Source organism: Squalius cephalus (assembly GCF_949319135.1).
Source record: "Squalius cephalus genome assembly, chromosome: 9".
In the NCBI taxonomy this organism is placed as follows: Eukaryota; Metazoa; Chordata; class Actinopteri; order Cypriniformes; family Leuciscidae; genus Squalius; species Squalius cephalus.
The window spans coordinates 36839044-36854067 of NC_137130.1; the positions used below are offsets into that span (position 1 = coordinate 36839044).

The 15024-nt window shown below is 40.2% G+C and overlaps 1 protein-coding gene across 1 annotated transcript; it reads right to left on the reverse strand.

Annotated features, from left to right (window-relative positions):
• Window positions 1–2243: 2243 nt before the first annotated feature.
• Window positions 2244–10204, reverse strand: stk24a (serine/threonine kinase 24a; the record flags this gene model as incomplete). Its single annotated transcript, XM_079880592.1, has 9 exons — window positions 2244–2466; window positions 2545–2675; window positions 2851–2925; window positions 3754–3877; window positions 3976–4118; window positions 6179–6364; window positions 7463–7620; window positions 7762–7870; window positions 10169–10204. 9 exons carry the CDS (start codon window positions 10202–10204, stop codon window positions 2448–2450), a joined length of 981 nt encoding a protein of 326 aa, XP_079736718.1. The 3' UTR covers window positions 2244–2447.
• Between the last annotated feature and the right edge of the window lie 4820 nt (window positions 10205–15024).

The window sequence follows — 15024 nt, forward strand, 5'->3', positions numbered from 1 at the left end:
ACGCCTGACAGAAACCGCTTGCACTCTGCGTTAGGATGGCTGACTGATTCCTGTACTCACTGAATGTACTGTAGAACCGTTTCTAAAAAACTCATAGGATAGTCTAGTCACCTTTTGTTATTGGTCTTTAATTTGTCTAAGGTATTTTTTTGTATACAAAAGTTTACATTTTTATGTATATTTTTCTTGTGTAAAAAAATTATGTAATAAGTGTATAAACATTGTATGTAATATCTGTATATAGAGTGACAAATTTTGATCTTGTTTTTTGATGTAAGAATTAAAAATTGTGTGAATTTGCTCAGTTTTCACTGCGGTTTGGATTGGTTGTGCTGTTCTCCACACACTCCTCGTCTACAATAGACAGGTTTAAAGACACTGGTGCTTCCTCAAATCAGGCCAATAAGGGTCATCACAGCAGCGATTGCTCGGAAATGTGTTAGCCTGATTTGAACTTTAGCACAGATTTATAGTCCTATAATCCCATAGGAATTTCTGTTACATAACACAGCGTTATAAAGCTGTTATCATCAGGTGCGATGAGGAGTGCTGTAACTCAGATCCACTGGAGAGACGGGGAGGACAACAGCAACGGTTTACTCTAAATGAAGCATCTAATGGGTTTCCTTTTAAAACAAGTGTGTACTTTTTGCGATTCTGGTTGCTTGTGGTTTAGACATGACACACTTTAGCTTTAAAGTACCATTTGTTTACTGTAAAATAATTAACTACGGTATTACAAAACCCTTAAACTGACTTTAAAAATGATGGTTTCTAATCTTAAAGATGCATTTACAGTCACAAGCATGTTATTGATACAATAATAAGCAAGATCTTTTGGGATATTTAAAACAACAAACTCAGTAATCAGAAATCAGTTTAGTACAGGGACTTGTGATAACACAAAGGAAATTACAAATCTGTTAATATGTTGTTTTTAATATTATAGTATTTACCAGCAATGCTAGCAAAAGGACAATCAACAGTTATTTAATTATTGCACTATTACAGCTCTGTAAAAAAACAGCAGATATACACACAAACCCCTTTTTTAGTTCATGTCTCTGAGCTTTGATCCATCAGTAGGCTAAGTTGACAATTTTATTTTTAACAGATAAATAAAAAATATATTTACACTCTTCCAGGAATTAGTGAAAGTTCATTGTGCACTGAATATGGCCACTCATTTCAGGTGTATCCAGTTTAGTCCAATCAAATGCTCTTTAGAATGAGAAGCCCCTCCCCCTGATATCGCCTGCTAGCAATAGCTATAGCATGAGCTGCAGCTTTGATGTAAGAGGCTACTGGCTTTTTAAATAAAAAAAAGGACAGTTTTACATATCCCGACCCTCAGCAACATCCTGTCCAATAGAGAACTGGTGAGAATGACGTATTCTTGTAGGCCAATACCTGCAGTCGAGTTTAGCTCTGTTTCCATCGGTCTGAAGTCATTGTTTTGTTTTTTTTAATGAGTTTTTGGTTGTTAAATGCCCTAAAGGTCTGTGGATAACACAAGCTAAAGATAACTTCATGTTTTATTCTAAAACATAAACGCATCAGTAAACTCCCTTGTGATTTACTTACTTGCTTGTCTGGAATAAGACGTGTTTAAATGGGACTGCAGAGGTTATCGGGGACATCACCAGCCGAACTGGTAAACTCATCTACTTTCTCACAGCATCATTGTGTACTGTGTATTCTAACTCAAACTTTCATGGAAAATGTTTTTAAACAAAGACTGAAAGAGTTGTGGAACACTTAATGGTAGTGATGTTGAAATCATGTGACCACGGTGTCATCTGTTTATAGTTTTATAGCTTTCTACTTCTGGCGATTGTATTTAGACTTAAAAATTCATAATAGTTGTGTTCATTTGTTAAGATTATCACAAAATGTGTAAGAATCATAAACTTTTGTTTTTCACAGAGCTTATTTTCTTTAATAATCTAACAGCCAATGGAAAAATCCTACTGGGTTTGTGTCAAGGGAACCAGAGTGATGATAACTTACAGGTTGACCAACAAAAATATGTCATCTCTGCAGCCCTCTATAGGAAATATCAACACAGAAAGGAAAACCATTATGATTGTACCAAATGATTATGTAGGGTTGTTAAACAAATCCAGTCCACATTCTTCACTTATGAACACACAAGTACCTGATTTTGTAAATGGCTTAATCAGAATCCCAACAAAATAACAAGGCAAAACCCAGACATGAACATAGTGTCTGCCCAGATCCGGCCCACATCCGGTGCATGTGGATTCAACACGCACCAGATGTGGGTCAGATCTGGGACAACACTATGTTGCTGTCTGGGAAAACACGTCATACACACACTATGCTACAACAACATCCTAAAGGAACACACAACATTCAGTGTGTGTGTGTTGAAGTGCACTGTGAGTCAGATGTCACGCCCACAGAGAAAGAGTCTTCATGCAGTGTCAGTGAGGAGAGGAAAACCTGTCAGGCAGAAAACACACATCAGAATCACAACTCATCCCCAAGCCACACATGTGCCGGTCAGGGTGCTGTGGATACCTCTTTAACCTCTGAACCACCCCCGTCACCATAGAGTCCGTGATCCCGGGACACGTCTCTTCCGCCAGGAGCATGGCCTGCTTCAGCTCCTCTAACACCGCCGGCTTATACACACCTCGCTTCTGCTTCAGCTGGCAGAACAAACACATTCATCACGTGACTGATACGCTGAATCGATACAGCAATGTTAGTTCAGTATGCACTGATTTTCATTTGTCTGATCATTTGAATCTAACCCTAACCCCCACACAACTACGTTTTCTACATATAAGCCAGCCAATGGAGAAAACAAAATCAAATTCTTACCTCTGCAAACAACGGGGACATGATAGAGGACATACGCTGGGACGGAGACCTTTTTGGACGGTCTGGAACCGGAACCTAAACAATGAGAGAGAGACAGCGGTGTGTGTACTTCGGCTGCTGGAGCTTTTCTTTTCACTTATGTTCATCATTTTTGCTCAATGCATTTAAATCTGCAGGTTTTTTTGTGATTTTTAGAGCATGTATTCACACTTGTAGTTCGATTGGCTTGGTTCGTTTGGTCCGGACCCAACAAAAAAGGTTTAGTCCTGGTCCGCTAGCGTTCAGATTGGCATTTTTATCACCGAACCTAAAAGAATAGGGATATGTTCACAACCTGATTGGTTGGCTTTTATGACGTATTTGCCTATTTTGAGACGGAACAGAACTTACCGAACATCCAAAGCAATGCTATGTGCTGGGATAAATGCGCGTGTTGAATGTGCGTAGCAACATACCATGGTATTTTGACCAGCTGAGAACTCATGAAGGGCTTTCCCAGACAGCAACATAGTGTCGGTCCGGATCCGGGCCACATCTGGTACATGTGGATTCAACACGTACCAGATGTGGGCCGGATCGTATCGTTCACACTTTAACCGCACTAACAGAGCAAACACACCACAGTTCGTTTTAATCCAACCAAACATGCCAAGTGTGAACACACCCTATGAAGTCGCTTCTCAAGTTCCCACAGCAGATCAACCACTGGTGTAGAGAATCACATGAACTATCGACATGATCTACTAACACCTGACAACCACAAACACTATATCTTTTATCGTTTCAAAATGCCACAAACATCTTTTGCTTGATAAGTGTACCTAATGCTGTCTTTAAAATAAACAACTCCTGCTTTGATATGTTGTGTCTAATGCAAAGACACTGGCGCATCTGATTCCTCACCTCTTTGTGAATGATTTCTTCATTCTTTTTGACTCCATTCTGTTTCCGTTTGGGCTCTTTGTCTATGATAGTGTTGAAGATCCAGTCATCATTCACAGACTCTCCAGATGCTTCACCATCATCTCTGAGAACATGTACACACAATATTTCAATATTTTCTCAGTGAATAAATAATTATAATATTTATATAACTAAATGTGCCAATGTTTGTTGCATGCTTACGAGTCTGAATCTGAGCTGGACTCATCACGGGCCTGATTTACTTTCCATCTCTTGTACTTGTCTATGAGATCTGTCAGGTATGATGGCTTCTTGGAATATCGAAGGATAAATTTGTGTTTCAAAAGCTCTTTAGCTGGTGGCCTCTGGCAGAGACAACACGAACATTGTCTTTTTGGTTATTCATGACTATATGTTGAGGGTGGGCTGCTCTGGCCCTCAAGGGTTACTGTCCTGCAGAGTTTAGCTCCAATCCTAATCAAACACACCTATACAAATCTGACCCAGATTTTCTTCAGGATAACTTGAAAATTATAGGCAGGTGTGTTTGATTAGTGTTGGAGCCCAACTCTGCAGGACAGTGGCCCTCGAGGGACACAGCTGCCCACCCCTGCTATAGATGCAGAACTCTAAAGACTATATAGAGGATATGCGCGGGACGTCACCGTCAGCCGGAGTGACTGCGGTTACACTCACTGAGTGGCAGCAGCATTTGTTTTCAGCATGAATGCCGTGAAAAACACACAAAACACATCTAAAATGGGAAAGAGCTTTGAGACTGACTGTAGACAACTAGCTTTGACAAGAAATCTGAGGTATATTTTTACAGACGGCCAAAAGATACAGATCAAATGAAGCAAATGAATCACTGCAATTCACAAACAACTGGATCCAGGAAGAGAAAGGTGGAATTGGACTTTATCATTTTGTGTCAATATGCTGAGTTTAGGGGTAAAATCATACCCTATATATTGTATTTTTTTTATATATATTGTATTGACAACTCAATAAAAAATGTACCATTGTATATTCTGCATAATTGGACGTTTTTAAATAAACAATGACAAAAAACTATACAAGTTTTAAGGCTCGAAGATATGATGGATATATAACATTGATATAAGTGATCACATGGATTTAGACCTACCTATATTGTATTTATATAAAGCGTTCACAGGCAAATTTGCTTTATGTATTTCCCCGGCGTCGAAATCAGGCTGTCAGGAAGTATGATTCCCAGCTGCATGTCAATATCCATGGATCACTGGATCTTTGGTAAATTGTAAGGAAAACTATGCAGAGTCCAACTTTTAGTTTAAACTGACAATCGTTTGTCAGTCACGCAACAGCTCTTTTGCCACTCAGTAACCCCTAATTTCCACCAACTGCGGAACGGCTGCGGATCCACTCCGGAACGGCGGCGGAGTCAATAGGTTTCCATTAAAGTCAACGTGTGTATTTTCACTGACTGCGAAACGGCTGCGTTCCGACTTTGACGATCCGCAGCCCTCCGGAGCAGATTCGCAGAGCTTCTATTTTTGCCGGATGCCAGAGAGTTCCACAGCAATTAAGCACTTATATTGCGCGATCATACGTGAATTTGCAAGATCTCGTGGGTCCTCGTGACTTCAGCTGTCAGTCATGGCTGCAGCCGTTCTGCAACAAATCCGGACCTGGTGAGTATTGAAGGACAGCGGAGCACGGAGCCGACACGCAGTGGAGCCGATCTGCAGTCGTTCCGCAGTTGGTGGAAATCCGGGGTTAGGCTGAGGGGGGCCTGTTCTGGCGGGAAAGTGACGTCAGTGCATACCCTCTGGAAGGAGGGCCTCCAGAAGCAAGATTGGACACCCCTTGATATATCAGGGTTACTCAAATCTGGCTCTGGAGGGCCACTGCTCTACAGAGTTTAGCTCAAACCCTAATCAAAGACACTTGAGCATGCTAATCAAGGTCTTCAATTTACTAGAACAGGGATGGGCAACTTTGGTCCTGGAGGGCCAATGTCCTACAGAGTTTAGCTCCAACCCTAATCAAACACACCTGAACAAGCTAATCAAGGTCCTCAGGATTACTAGAAAGTTACAGGCGGGTGATTTTTTCAGGGTTGGAGCTAAACTCTGTAGGACAGTGGCCAGGACCGAAGTTGCCCATCCCTGTACTAGAACATTACAGGTAGGTGAGATTGGTCATGGTTTGAGCTAAACTCTGCAGAGCAGTGGCCCTCCAGAGCCAGATTTGAACAACCCTGATATGGCAGAGTTGAGCTCCAGCCCAAATTAAATACACCTGAACCAGCTAATCCCTGGAAAATTCCAGGCAGGTCTGTTGGAGATGGTCAGAGCTGAACTCTGCAGAGAAGACCAACCCACCCCACCACAGAAACAAGATTGGATACCCCTGTGATAAATAGTTTGGCATCACTTACAAAGTTGGGGTCTTTATTGAGACAGACATCTACAAACTCTTTGAGAGCTTTGTTGTAGTTTCCTTCCAGTGTGGGTGAATTTTCCTTAGGGATGAGAAATAACACCTTCATGGGGTGAAGATCAGAGTGGGGTGGCTCTCCTTTTGCCAGCTCAATTGCAGTTATGCCCAATGACCAGATATCTGCCTGCAAAACACACAAACCTGAATGATCGATATGTTACATGTGGCTGACTATACTATGTTACACGTCGTTCTCTTTTGATCTAATGCCTGCTACAGGCTGTGCAATCCTATAAGATCATTACAAATCACACTGTACGACAAGGATCTAATAAACTTGGGTACGACATATATGCAAGACTGTATGATGATGACAACTATTGAATCAGAGGCTTCAAGTTAGTTTAGAAAAATAAAATGTCATCAGCATGCGCTAGTGGTAAACAAATAGAGCAAGGTGAATCGCACTTTTGTGGATTTTATGTGCGTTAAAAAAGAGGAGGAAGCGAAAGAGGAGAATATGGCAGTCATAGCTAGGGAAAAGAGGCCAACTTGGCATACCAATTTTGCAAATGGAGCTTGAGGTAAGTAGTTTTAAGTTTTAGTGCCATGTCTCGTTGATCAATACACCATTTTATATTGCGTTTTTATTAGCTAGTCAGTAGACATAGGTCGTAGCAGCAAACACACTGTGAGATGATCATGTTAAGCTAGTAAACTATCGCAGACCATCTTTGGTTTGAACTTGTAAGACGTAGGACCACCGTTTAGGAGCCACAACCACAGAAATCACCACAATTGATCATCTTTCGCCTGGGACAGTCCAAAATCGTACAATGTGTACCAGGTATTAGGGGGCGATTCTTGGCCAGAATAAGCTACAAATTAAGCTTATTACTGAAAATCATCATCAAACTCATCAAACAATAATAGAAATACAGCTGTAAACGCCCTACAGATGCTAACTAGACCAGCAGGTTAGGGACCTCTGATGGTACACAAATTGTAAGAACAAATGTAAATTGCTCTTGCTGAGAACTAATGATCCAAAAACAGGCAGAGTTTAGCTTCAACGTCAATCAAACACACCTAAACCAACTAATCAAGCTGTTCAGGATTACCAGAAAATAACAGGCACATGTGTTGGAGCAGGGTTAAACTGAAGTCTGCAGGAAGGTAGTCCCTCCATGACCAGGGTTGGCTACCCCTGGTCTAAATGCTAACCCAAGCCTGGCAAGGACTAAGACTTTGGGACATGCATTACATGGTGAGTGGATCTGACCTTTGAGTCGTACTCTGACTGTTTAATGACCTCTGGTGCCATCCAGAATGGAGTGCCCACAAACGTGTTCCTCTTGATCTGTGTGTCTGTGAGCTGCCCAGCCACACCAAAATCAGCTAGCTTCACATCACCCTGCTCTGACAACAGGACGTTGGCAGCTGGAGAAAAACACACAAACACACATCAGCCATCTTCATTTGAGGTTTCAGAACAGAAGTTCCATCTTGAAATGCTGGGGATCATTTATAGACTTCAATAGTAGAAAACTGTGCAGGCACCACGTCATCATTCACAAGTACCTTTAATATCTCTGTGAATTTTCTTCTCTGAATGTAGGTAATCCAGACCCTTAAGGATCTCTCGGAGGATGGTGGAAATATGAGACTCATCAAGAGCTCCTGGTCCCAGCTGTAGATCAAAGAACCTGTTAAGGTGATGATACATGGGGAAACTTTTTGAGCAATATTGCTGGGCAATGCTCCCATCAACTGGCAACCAGGAGAAACCAACAATCTAAAGTATCCAGATAGAAATGTGTTGCCCATTCTCAATGGGAAAGTGCCCAAGCAACACTGGTCAATAAAGTTGCCCCGTGTATCATCACCTTTAGACCTGTTAAGGCCAATTTACACCGCACAGACAAACACAAAAAAACATGTTTTTTGGGTTTTGTCGGATCAGTGTGTTACTCCTGACGGCATCTGTTGCCTTGCTCAGGGTTTGTTTTTATCTGACTGACAATGGTCAATCAGTGTTTGTCAGTGTCTGTTGAACATGACAGTTATTTTTCATAAAATTCTAAATCCAATAGCCAACTTGTTTGCTGGTATTTGTTGACGTTTGTCTGTGCGGTGTGATTTGACCTTTAGAGAATCTTAATAAACGTGTAGAGTTGGACTCTAAACCAACTCTAAACCTTTGCAGAAACACAACTTTGAGCCCTAAACTAATTTCTAGTCCAGGGGTAGCCATCCTCCTTGAGGGGTCTTGCAGAGTTTAGCTCCAACTTTAGGGGTTGTTTACACAACACCGTTTTCAACTAAAAATGTAAAATAATTATGTGTTTTGGCCGTTCGTTTACACATCAACAGCGTTTTGGGTGCCTGAAAACACGAAGTTTTGAAAATGGGTTTCAAAGTGCAAGTTTTTGAAAACGGTCTACGTGTAAACAACAAAAACCTGAATATCTGAAGACGACGACGTCATGCACATGCGTATTACCTGTTCAGTCCATAGTGTTTCATCGCCACCTAATGGCCTGGCAGCAGAATACAGCGTTTTTAGACGTTTTTGCGGATACGTGTGAATGGGGATCGTTTTGACAATGGTGTCGTCTGTACGCGAAAAACTCTCTTTTTTAAGCATATCGTTGTTGTGTAAACGTACCCTAAATCAAAACACCTCATGCAGATAATTAATATGTTCAGGATTAATAATTAATAACAGACAGGTGTGTTGGAGCAAGGTTGAACTGAAGTCTGCAGGAAGGGAGTCCTCCAGGATTAGGGTTGGCTACACCTGTCCTAGAGATTTTTTTTATTATTACAACAGTCACCACACCAACTTGTCATCTGTACTAGATGGATTGTAGAATTGGCTAAAATGAAAACCCATGTCCTAAAACTCAAAATACGTGCTTTCAAACTTTCCTGGAGAGCCCTCAAAAGTGCACATGTTCGACACAACCATTGCAGTCTCTATAATGAGCTGATGAGTTGAATCAGGTATGTTAGATGAGTGAGACATACAAAATGTGCAGTGGTGGAGGGTCTATGGGACAGGTTTAAAAAAGCAATAATTTGGACTAGGGGTCTTTGTCAGCTTAACCAGACAAGATTAACCTGCCATTCATTTACACGACAACAGCGTTTTGGGGCCTGAACAAACTTTTGAAAACAGGTTTTAAAGTGCACATTTTTTAAAACAATACCATTATCGTCTCCAAGCAAACAACAAGGCAAATTTGTGAACACGGTAACGTCATGCGCATGCATATTACATGTTCAGTCAATAGGCGCGTAGTGTTTCTTTGCAAAATTACATCTACTGGCCTGGAATGCATAATACAGCGTTTTTAGTAGTTTTCACAGATCAGTGTGAAAGGGGATCGTTTTGACAACCTTGTCATCTGTGTGAAAAATGCAGGAAAAACCTTTTCATTTTTAGTGCATCATTGTCATGACATGTTCCTGGATCAGCATATGTTGTTGATCCTGGAACAACACTCCTGTCCCAAAAGTCCTAACCCTATCCCTACCCCTAAACCTAACCCTACCTATAACTCATAATGATAGGTGAATAACACTGATGTAGAAGCACCTAACCCTGGTTGTGAACCTAAACTTGACAAACTCTAAACTTTGTCCCTCAAATATGATTGGTTAATTGGAATGTTGTTCCAGGATCAACAAAGATTTTGATGTTGTACTTGCTGAAATCATGTTCACCATTTCTCAAACTTGTCCTGGTCTTGATTCGGGAATCATCACACATTTTGCATGTCTGCCTGTTTCAGCAGACCTGTTTCAACTCATCAGCTCATTAGTAGAGACTGCAAGACTTGAATTAGGTGTGTCCGATAGGTGTGTTAACAGCAGAAAAATATACACTTTTTTATATTTATTGTTTTAAATGATACATTTTTGTAACTACCAAGGTGACTATATGAACCATTATTAGTACAATTAAGGGAATTAAAATTCTTACCAAATCCAGAGCTGAGCCCCCTCCTAAATATTCCATGATGATCCATAGTTTTGTGTCCTGGAAGAGACATCAAATATTTCCAATTTGAACTGACTTATTACTGGTGAGTCTTGTCTTTTTGTCTGATGAGTAGCATTGATTTTTAAAACCTCTAAAACTGTAACAAACCTGTAATTTAAAATTTTATGAAATGTCACTCATCCGTTCAGATGTTCCCATTAGCTGTAAAGGGTATCAGACCACAAAAGTGATTCAGGAACAATGGGATCCCTGGCATATGGAAGAGCCTCAAGAATGCCAGCGAACCCTGTGTGGGCGTTCTTGCACTCTGTTATGAACCATTTATTTTATGGTGAAACTTTCATGTTTATAGCAATTTTAATACATCGGCTGATTGAATAGTGATCTGATCACGAAAAGACAAGTGCAAAAGTCCTACAAAACGCTCTCGAGAAAGAAAACACCTCTTGAGTGAATCAACCAAAGTGTAAGTTATTCTGGTGTTCAAGCCACAAAATTAAACTTTACTTCTCAGAAACAACATCAGCATACAATAGTTTTAAACAATTAAATTCAAACACTAACTGCCATATGTGGTGTAAACAGTGTTAAAATGAAAATTACAATTAGTTCCACAAAACTTAGCAATAAATGTAAGCTATAAACCTGTTTAAAACCAATGGGAAAGTTGTGTCTGATGCAAAAAGTGATTTCTGTCACAAGTATAACACATTTATTAAAGGGATTTACCCAAAAGTGAAAATTCTGTCATCATTTACCCTCGTGCTGTTCAAAACCTGTATTACTTTCTATCTTCAGCTTCAAGCTCTAAATAGGTGCAAAAAAAAAAACGTCATAAATTTGTTAATCACTGACAATCGTTTGTCCTTTGTGAAGCTTGCTGAATTGTGGGGTATATTGGTTACATAGTTATTAGAAGGACATCATTGAGAAACATCAATGGGGAAACTTGGGCCACAAAGCCAAGGTTACATTACACTGCCACTCTTTAGGGATTTTCACACTTGAAATGTTCAAAACGGGGTCATTGTAAACTCAGGCTTCACAGAATCCTGGGTTATCTTGTTTCACGTTTCACAATGCTACTACTTGACCCGGGGTTTACAATCACAGTTTTTCTTGATAGCTTAAACACTATAACCAGGCTTTTGAACAAAAATTCCTAAACTATAACACCATTTATCAAAAAGCACACCCATTTCACTAAACTATAAACACTATTCCCCTGTTTTGACACATGAGTCAGATTTGTTGAACTGTCACTGCAAAACTGTTCAAGCCACAAAATTAAACTTTACCTCTCAGAAACAACATCAGCATACAATAGTTTTAAACAATTAAATTGAAACACTAACTGACATATGCAGTGTAAACAGTGTTAAAATGAAAATATCTTTGCCCAAAGTTAAAATCACTGCTTATTCTTTCTGAAAAGACACAATTAATGTTGGGGAGCAGTTCAAATCACCAACATGCATGAAGTGATCATCTGCTTGGTCACATTACAACATTACATAATACAGCTTGTCACCACGAGCTGCCTGACACACATGAAACTGCTCCACACTAGCAGTGCACGGGACTCACCTTCAGATACGAGCCATAGTATTTGGTGATGAAGGGGCTGTCACACTGGCTGAGAACTGTAATCTCCTGTTGGATGTCCTCCACTTCATCTTCAGCCTCCTCCAGGTCAATGATCTTGATAGCAACTACCTGTTGCGTGCGATTGTCAATGCCTTTGAAGACTTCTCCAAAGGACCCCTTCCCGATCCGCTCAAGCTTGGTGAACAGCGTCTCCGGGTCAACATTCAAATTCTACAAAAGAAAGGAAAACAAGTGAGAAGTTTGGTAGTTCAAAACTATTCATGGAATCAGAAATGCTGCACTTTTCCACAAGCTGAAAAATAGTAAATCCCAAATTGTGTAATATGCTTCTTGTCTTTTTACAGTAGAGAAAGTCCAACATACAAAAAGCTGAAACTCAAATAGTGTAAAACAAAAACAAGTGTCTACACATATCCATACAACATATCTGTGAACATACTGGCGTATAGATGGAAACAGCAATGCTAGTCAACTGATCTTCATCACACCCTCACACAGTTCTCATGTCCATCTCTGGCAATACAACTGAAGAAGAATCTCTTGGTTTGCCTGATTGTTGCCCTGGTTTTGCTGACCGTACACTGAGAGCATCTATGCACACGGCCAATGAAACAAAGATTCAGCATGAGCGAGGCATTCAAACACTGATACAGTGACCAGATGCTCATTTTAATAGTCAGAATCAATCATAATGTCATCCAAGTAAGCCTCGCGATTCACATGAAGTGCTGGAACATGGCAGGTGCATTATGCACTCCCAAAGGCATTACTGCATATTGAAAAAAAGTTAAATGGAGTTACAAACATTTTAGTGGCTCAAGTGGTCAAACTCTTCACCAGTTTGGCAGCATCTAGCCTGATATAGTTTTCCATAAGGGGCACTGGGATCCCCCTCTAATGTAGGCAGTAGTCGCTAAATTCATGTTTTGACATTAAGTAACTCTTTGCACAGGCCAATGACAAGCACATTATGACTCTATAAATGTTAATGCAGCTTGTGCTGAATCAGGGCACATACACAACTAATCTAATCTCACACACGTCATTTACAATAACCACAGTCACGGCCTTTCCACTGACAGTGGCACTTTGACCGTCAGACATTATGTGACTCTGGGAAAAAAACGGCACACATTTGGGTGGGACTGAATTATAGATGAACAAACCCTTACAGTGGTAAAACTCAAATTAATTTACTTATAGAACATTTCTGCTGTTAAAACAATGTTCTATATATAAAATAAATTAAAAAAAGCCAACTTTCACAAATATTAATCTCTTACACTACAAGAGTCTTCCTACAACTGCTTTTTGAAAATTCCCCATTCGTCTGACATCAGGACCATGCTGTCAACAAATAACAACAACCAGAAAACACTCGTTCACACACGAACACACAGTACCTTTAGTCCTTTAGCCTCCATGACTGTGGCTGCTGCTTCCTGACTGTGCTGTTCACACTCATGTGTTAGTCAGTCCATCAGGACTCTTTATCATATGGGTGTAACGGGGCGGTGACACAGCCGCCCTCTCCTGCCGTAACGGGATCAAAGAGCAGGTTACCTCTAATAATGTTTAGGACTACAGTCGATGTGCAATTAGTTCCACAAAACTTAACAATAAATGTAAGCTATAAACCTGATTTAAAACCAATGGGCAAGTTGTGTCTGATGCAAAAAGTGATTTCTGTCAGAAGTATCACTGTAATCACATTTATTAAAGGGATTTACCCAAAAGTGAAAATTCTGTCATCATTTACCCTCGTGCTGTTCAAAACCTGTATTACTTTCTATCTTCAGCTTCAAGCTGTAAATAGGTGCAAAAAAAAAAAAAGTCATAAATTTGTTAATCACTGACAATCGTGCGTCCTTTGTGAAGCTTGGTGAATTGTGGGGTATATTGGTTACATAGTTATTAGAAGGACATCATTGAGAAACATCAATGGGGAAACTTGGGCCACAAAGCCAAGGTTACATTACACTGCCACTCTTTAGGGATTTTCACACTTGAAATGTTCAAAACGGGGTCATTGTTAACTCAGGCTTCACAGAATCCTGGGTTATCTTGTTTTACGTTTCACAATGCTACTACTTGACCCGGGGTTTACAATCACAGTTTTTCTTGATTGCTTAAACACTATAACCAGGCTTTTGAACTAAAATTGTTGTGTGGGCTTGTGTGTCCTTTAAAACATTTAATAAATATTACAAGCTTGTAAATGTTTGAATCAATGATGTATATGCAAAATTGGAAAAAGGAAAAAAAAAATGTATTTGTGATTGTCATTGATTATGAGTATAAACAATTTATCACAAAGTATTTATATATATATATATATATATATATATATATATATATATATATATATGTAACGATCACCAGCTGGAGCTGCCCTTGTGAGCCACCAGAGGGCAGTCCACATCAGACTATCATATTCACTCACTAACTACATTTCCCATAACTCACTGCCCGGACTCATCATCACTTATCACTGATCACATTCACCTGTACCTCATTCCCTGATTGCATTCACCTGTCTCATCATCCTGTTAGTCTGTCTATATATACCTTGTTCATTCATTCACTCACCGCGAAGTCTTGTTAAGTGTTACACTGCCATTCTGAGCGTTTCCCTGGTTGTCTTGTTTCTTGTTTTTGGATATCTTGCCCTGTTTCCTGGATTACTCTCTTGCCTCTGGTCCCTGGATTACTCTCTTGCCTCTGGTCCCTGCCTGTTTTGTTTGTTTGTTTGTTTCTTTGTTTTGGACTGCTTTCCTGTGTATGACCCTAGCCTGTATGTTGGATTACGCCTCTGGATTGCCCCACAAAATAAAGCTGCATTTGGATCTCCTACTTCGTGTCTCTGAGCAGTACGTGACAGAGACACGAAGTAGGAGATCCAAATGCAGCTTTATTTTGTGGGGCAATCCAGAGGCGTAATCCAACATACAGGCTAGGGTCATACACAGGAAAGCAGTCCAAAACAAAGAAACAAACAAACAAACAAAACAGGCAGGGACCAGAGGCAAGAGAGTAATCCAGGGACCAGAGGCAAGAGAGTAATCCAGGAAACAGGGCAAGATATCCAAAAACAAGAAACAAGACAACCAGGGAAACGCTCAGAATGGCAGTGTAACACTTAACAAGACTTCGCGGTGAGTGAATGAATGAACAAGGTATATATAGACAGACTAACAGGATGATGAGACAGGTGAATGCAATCAGGG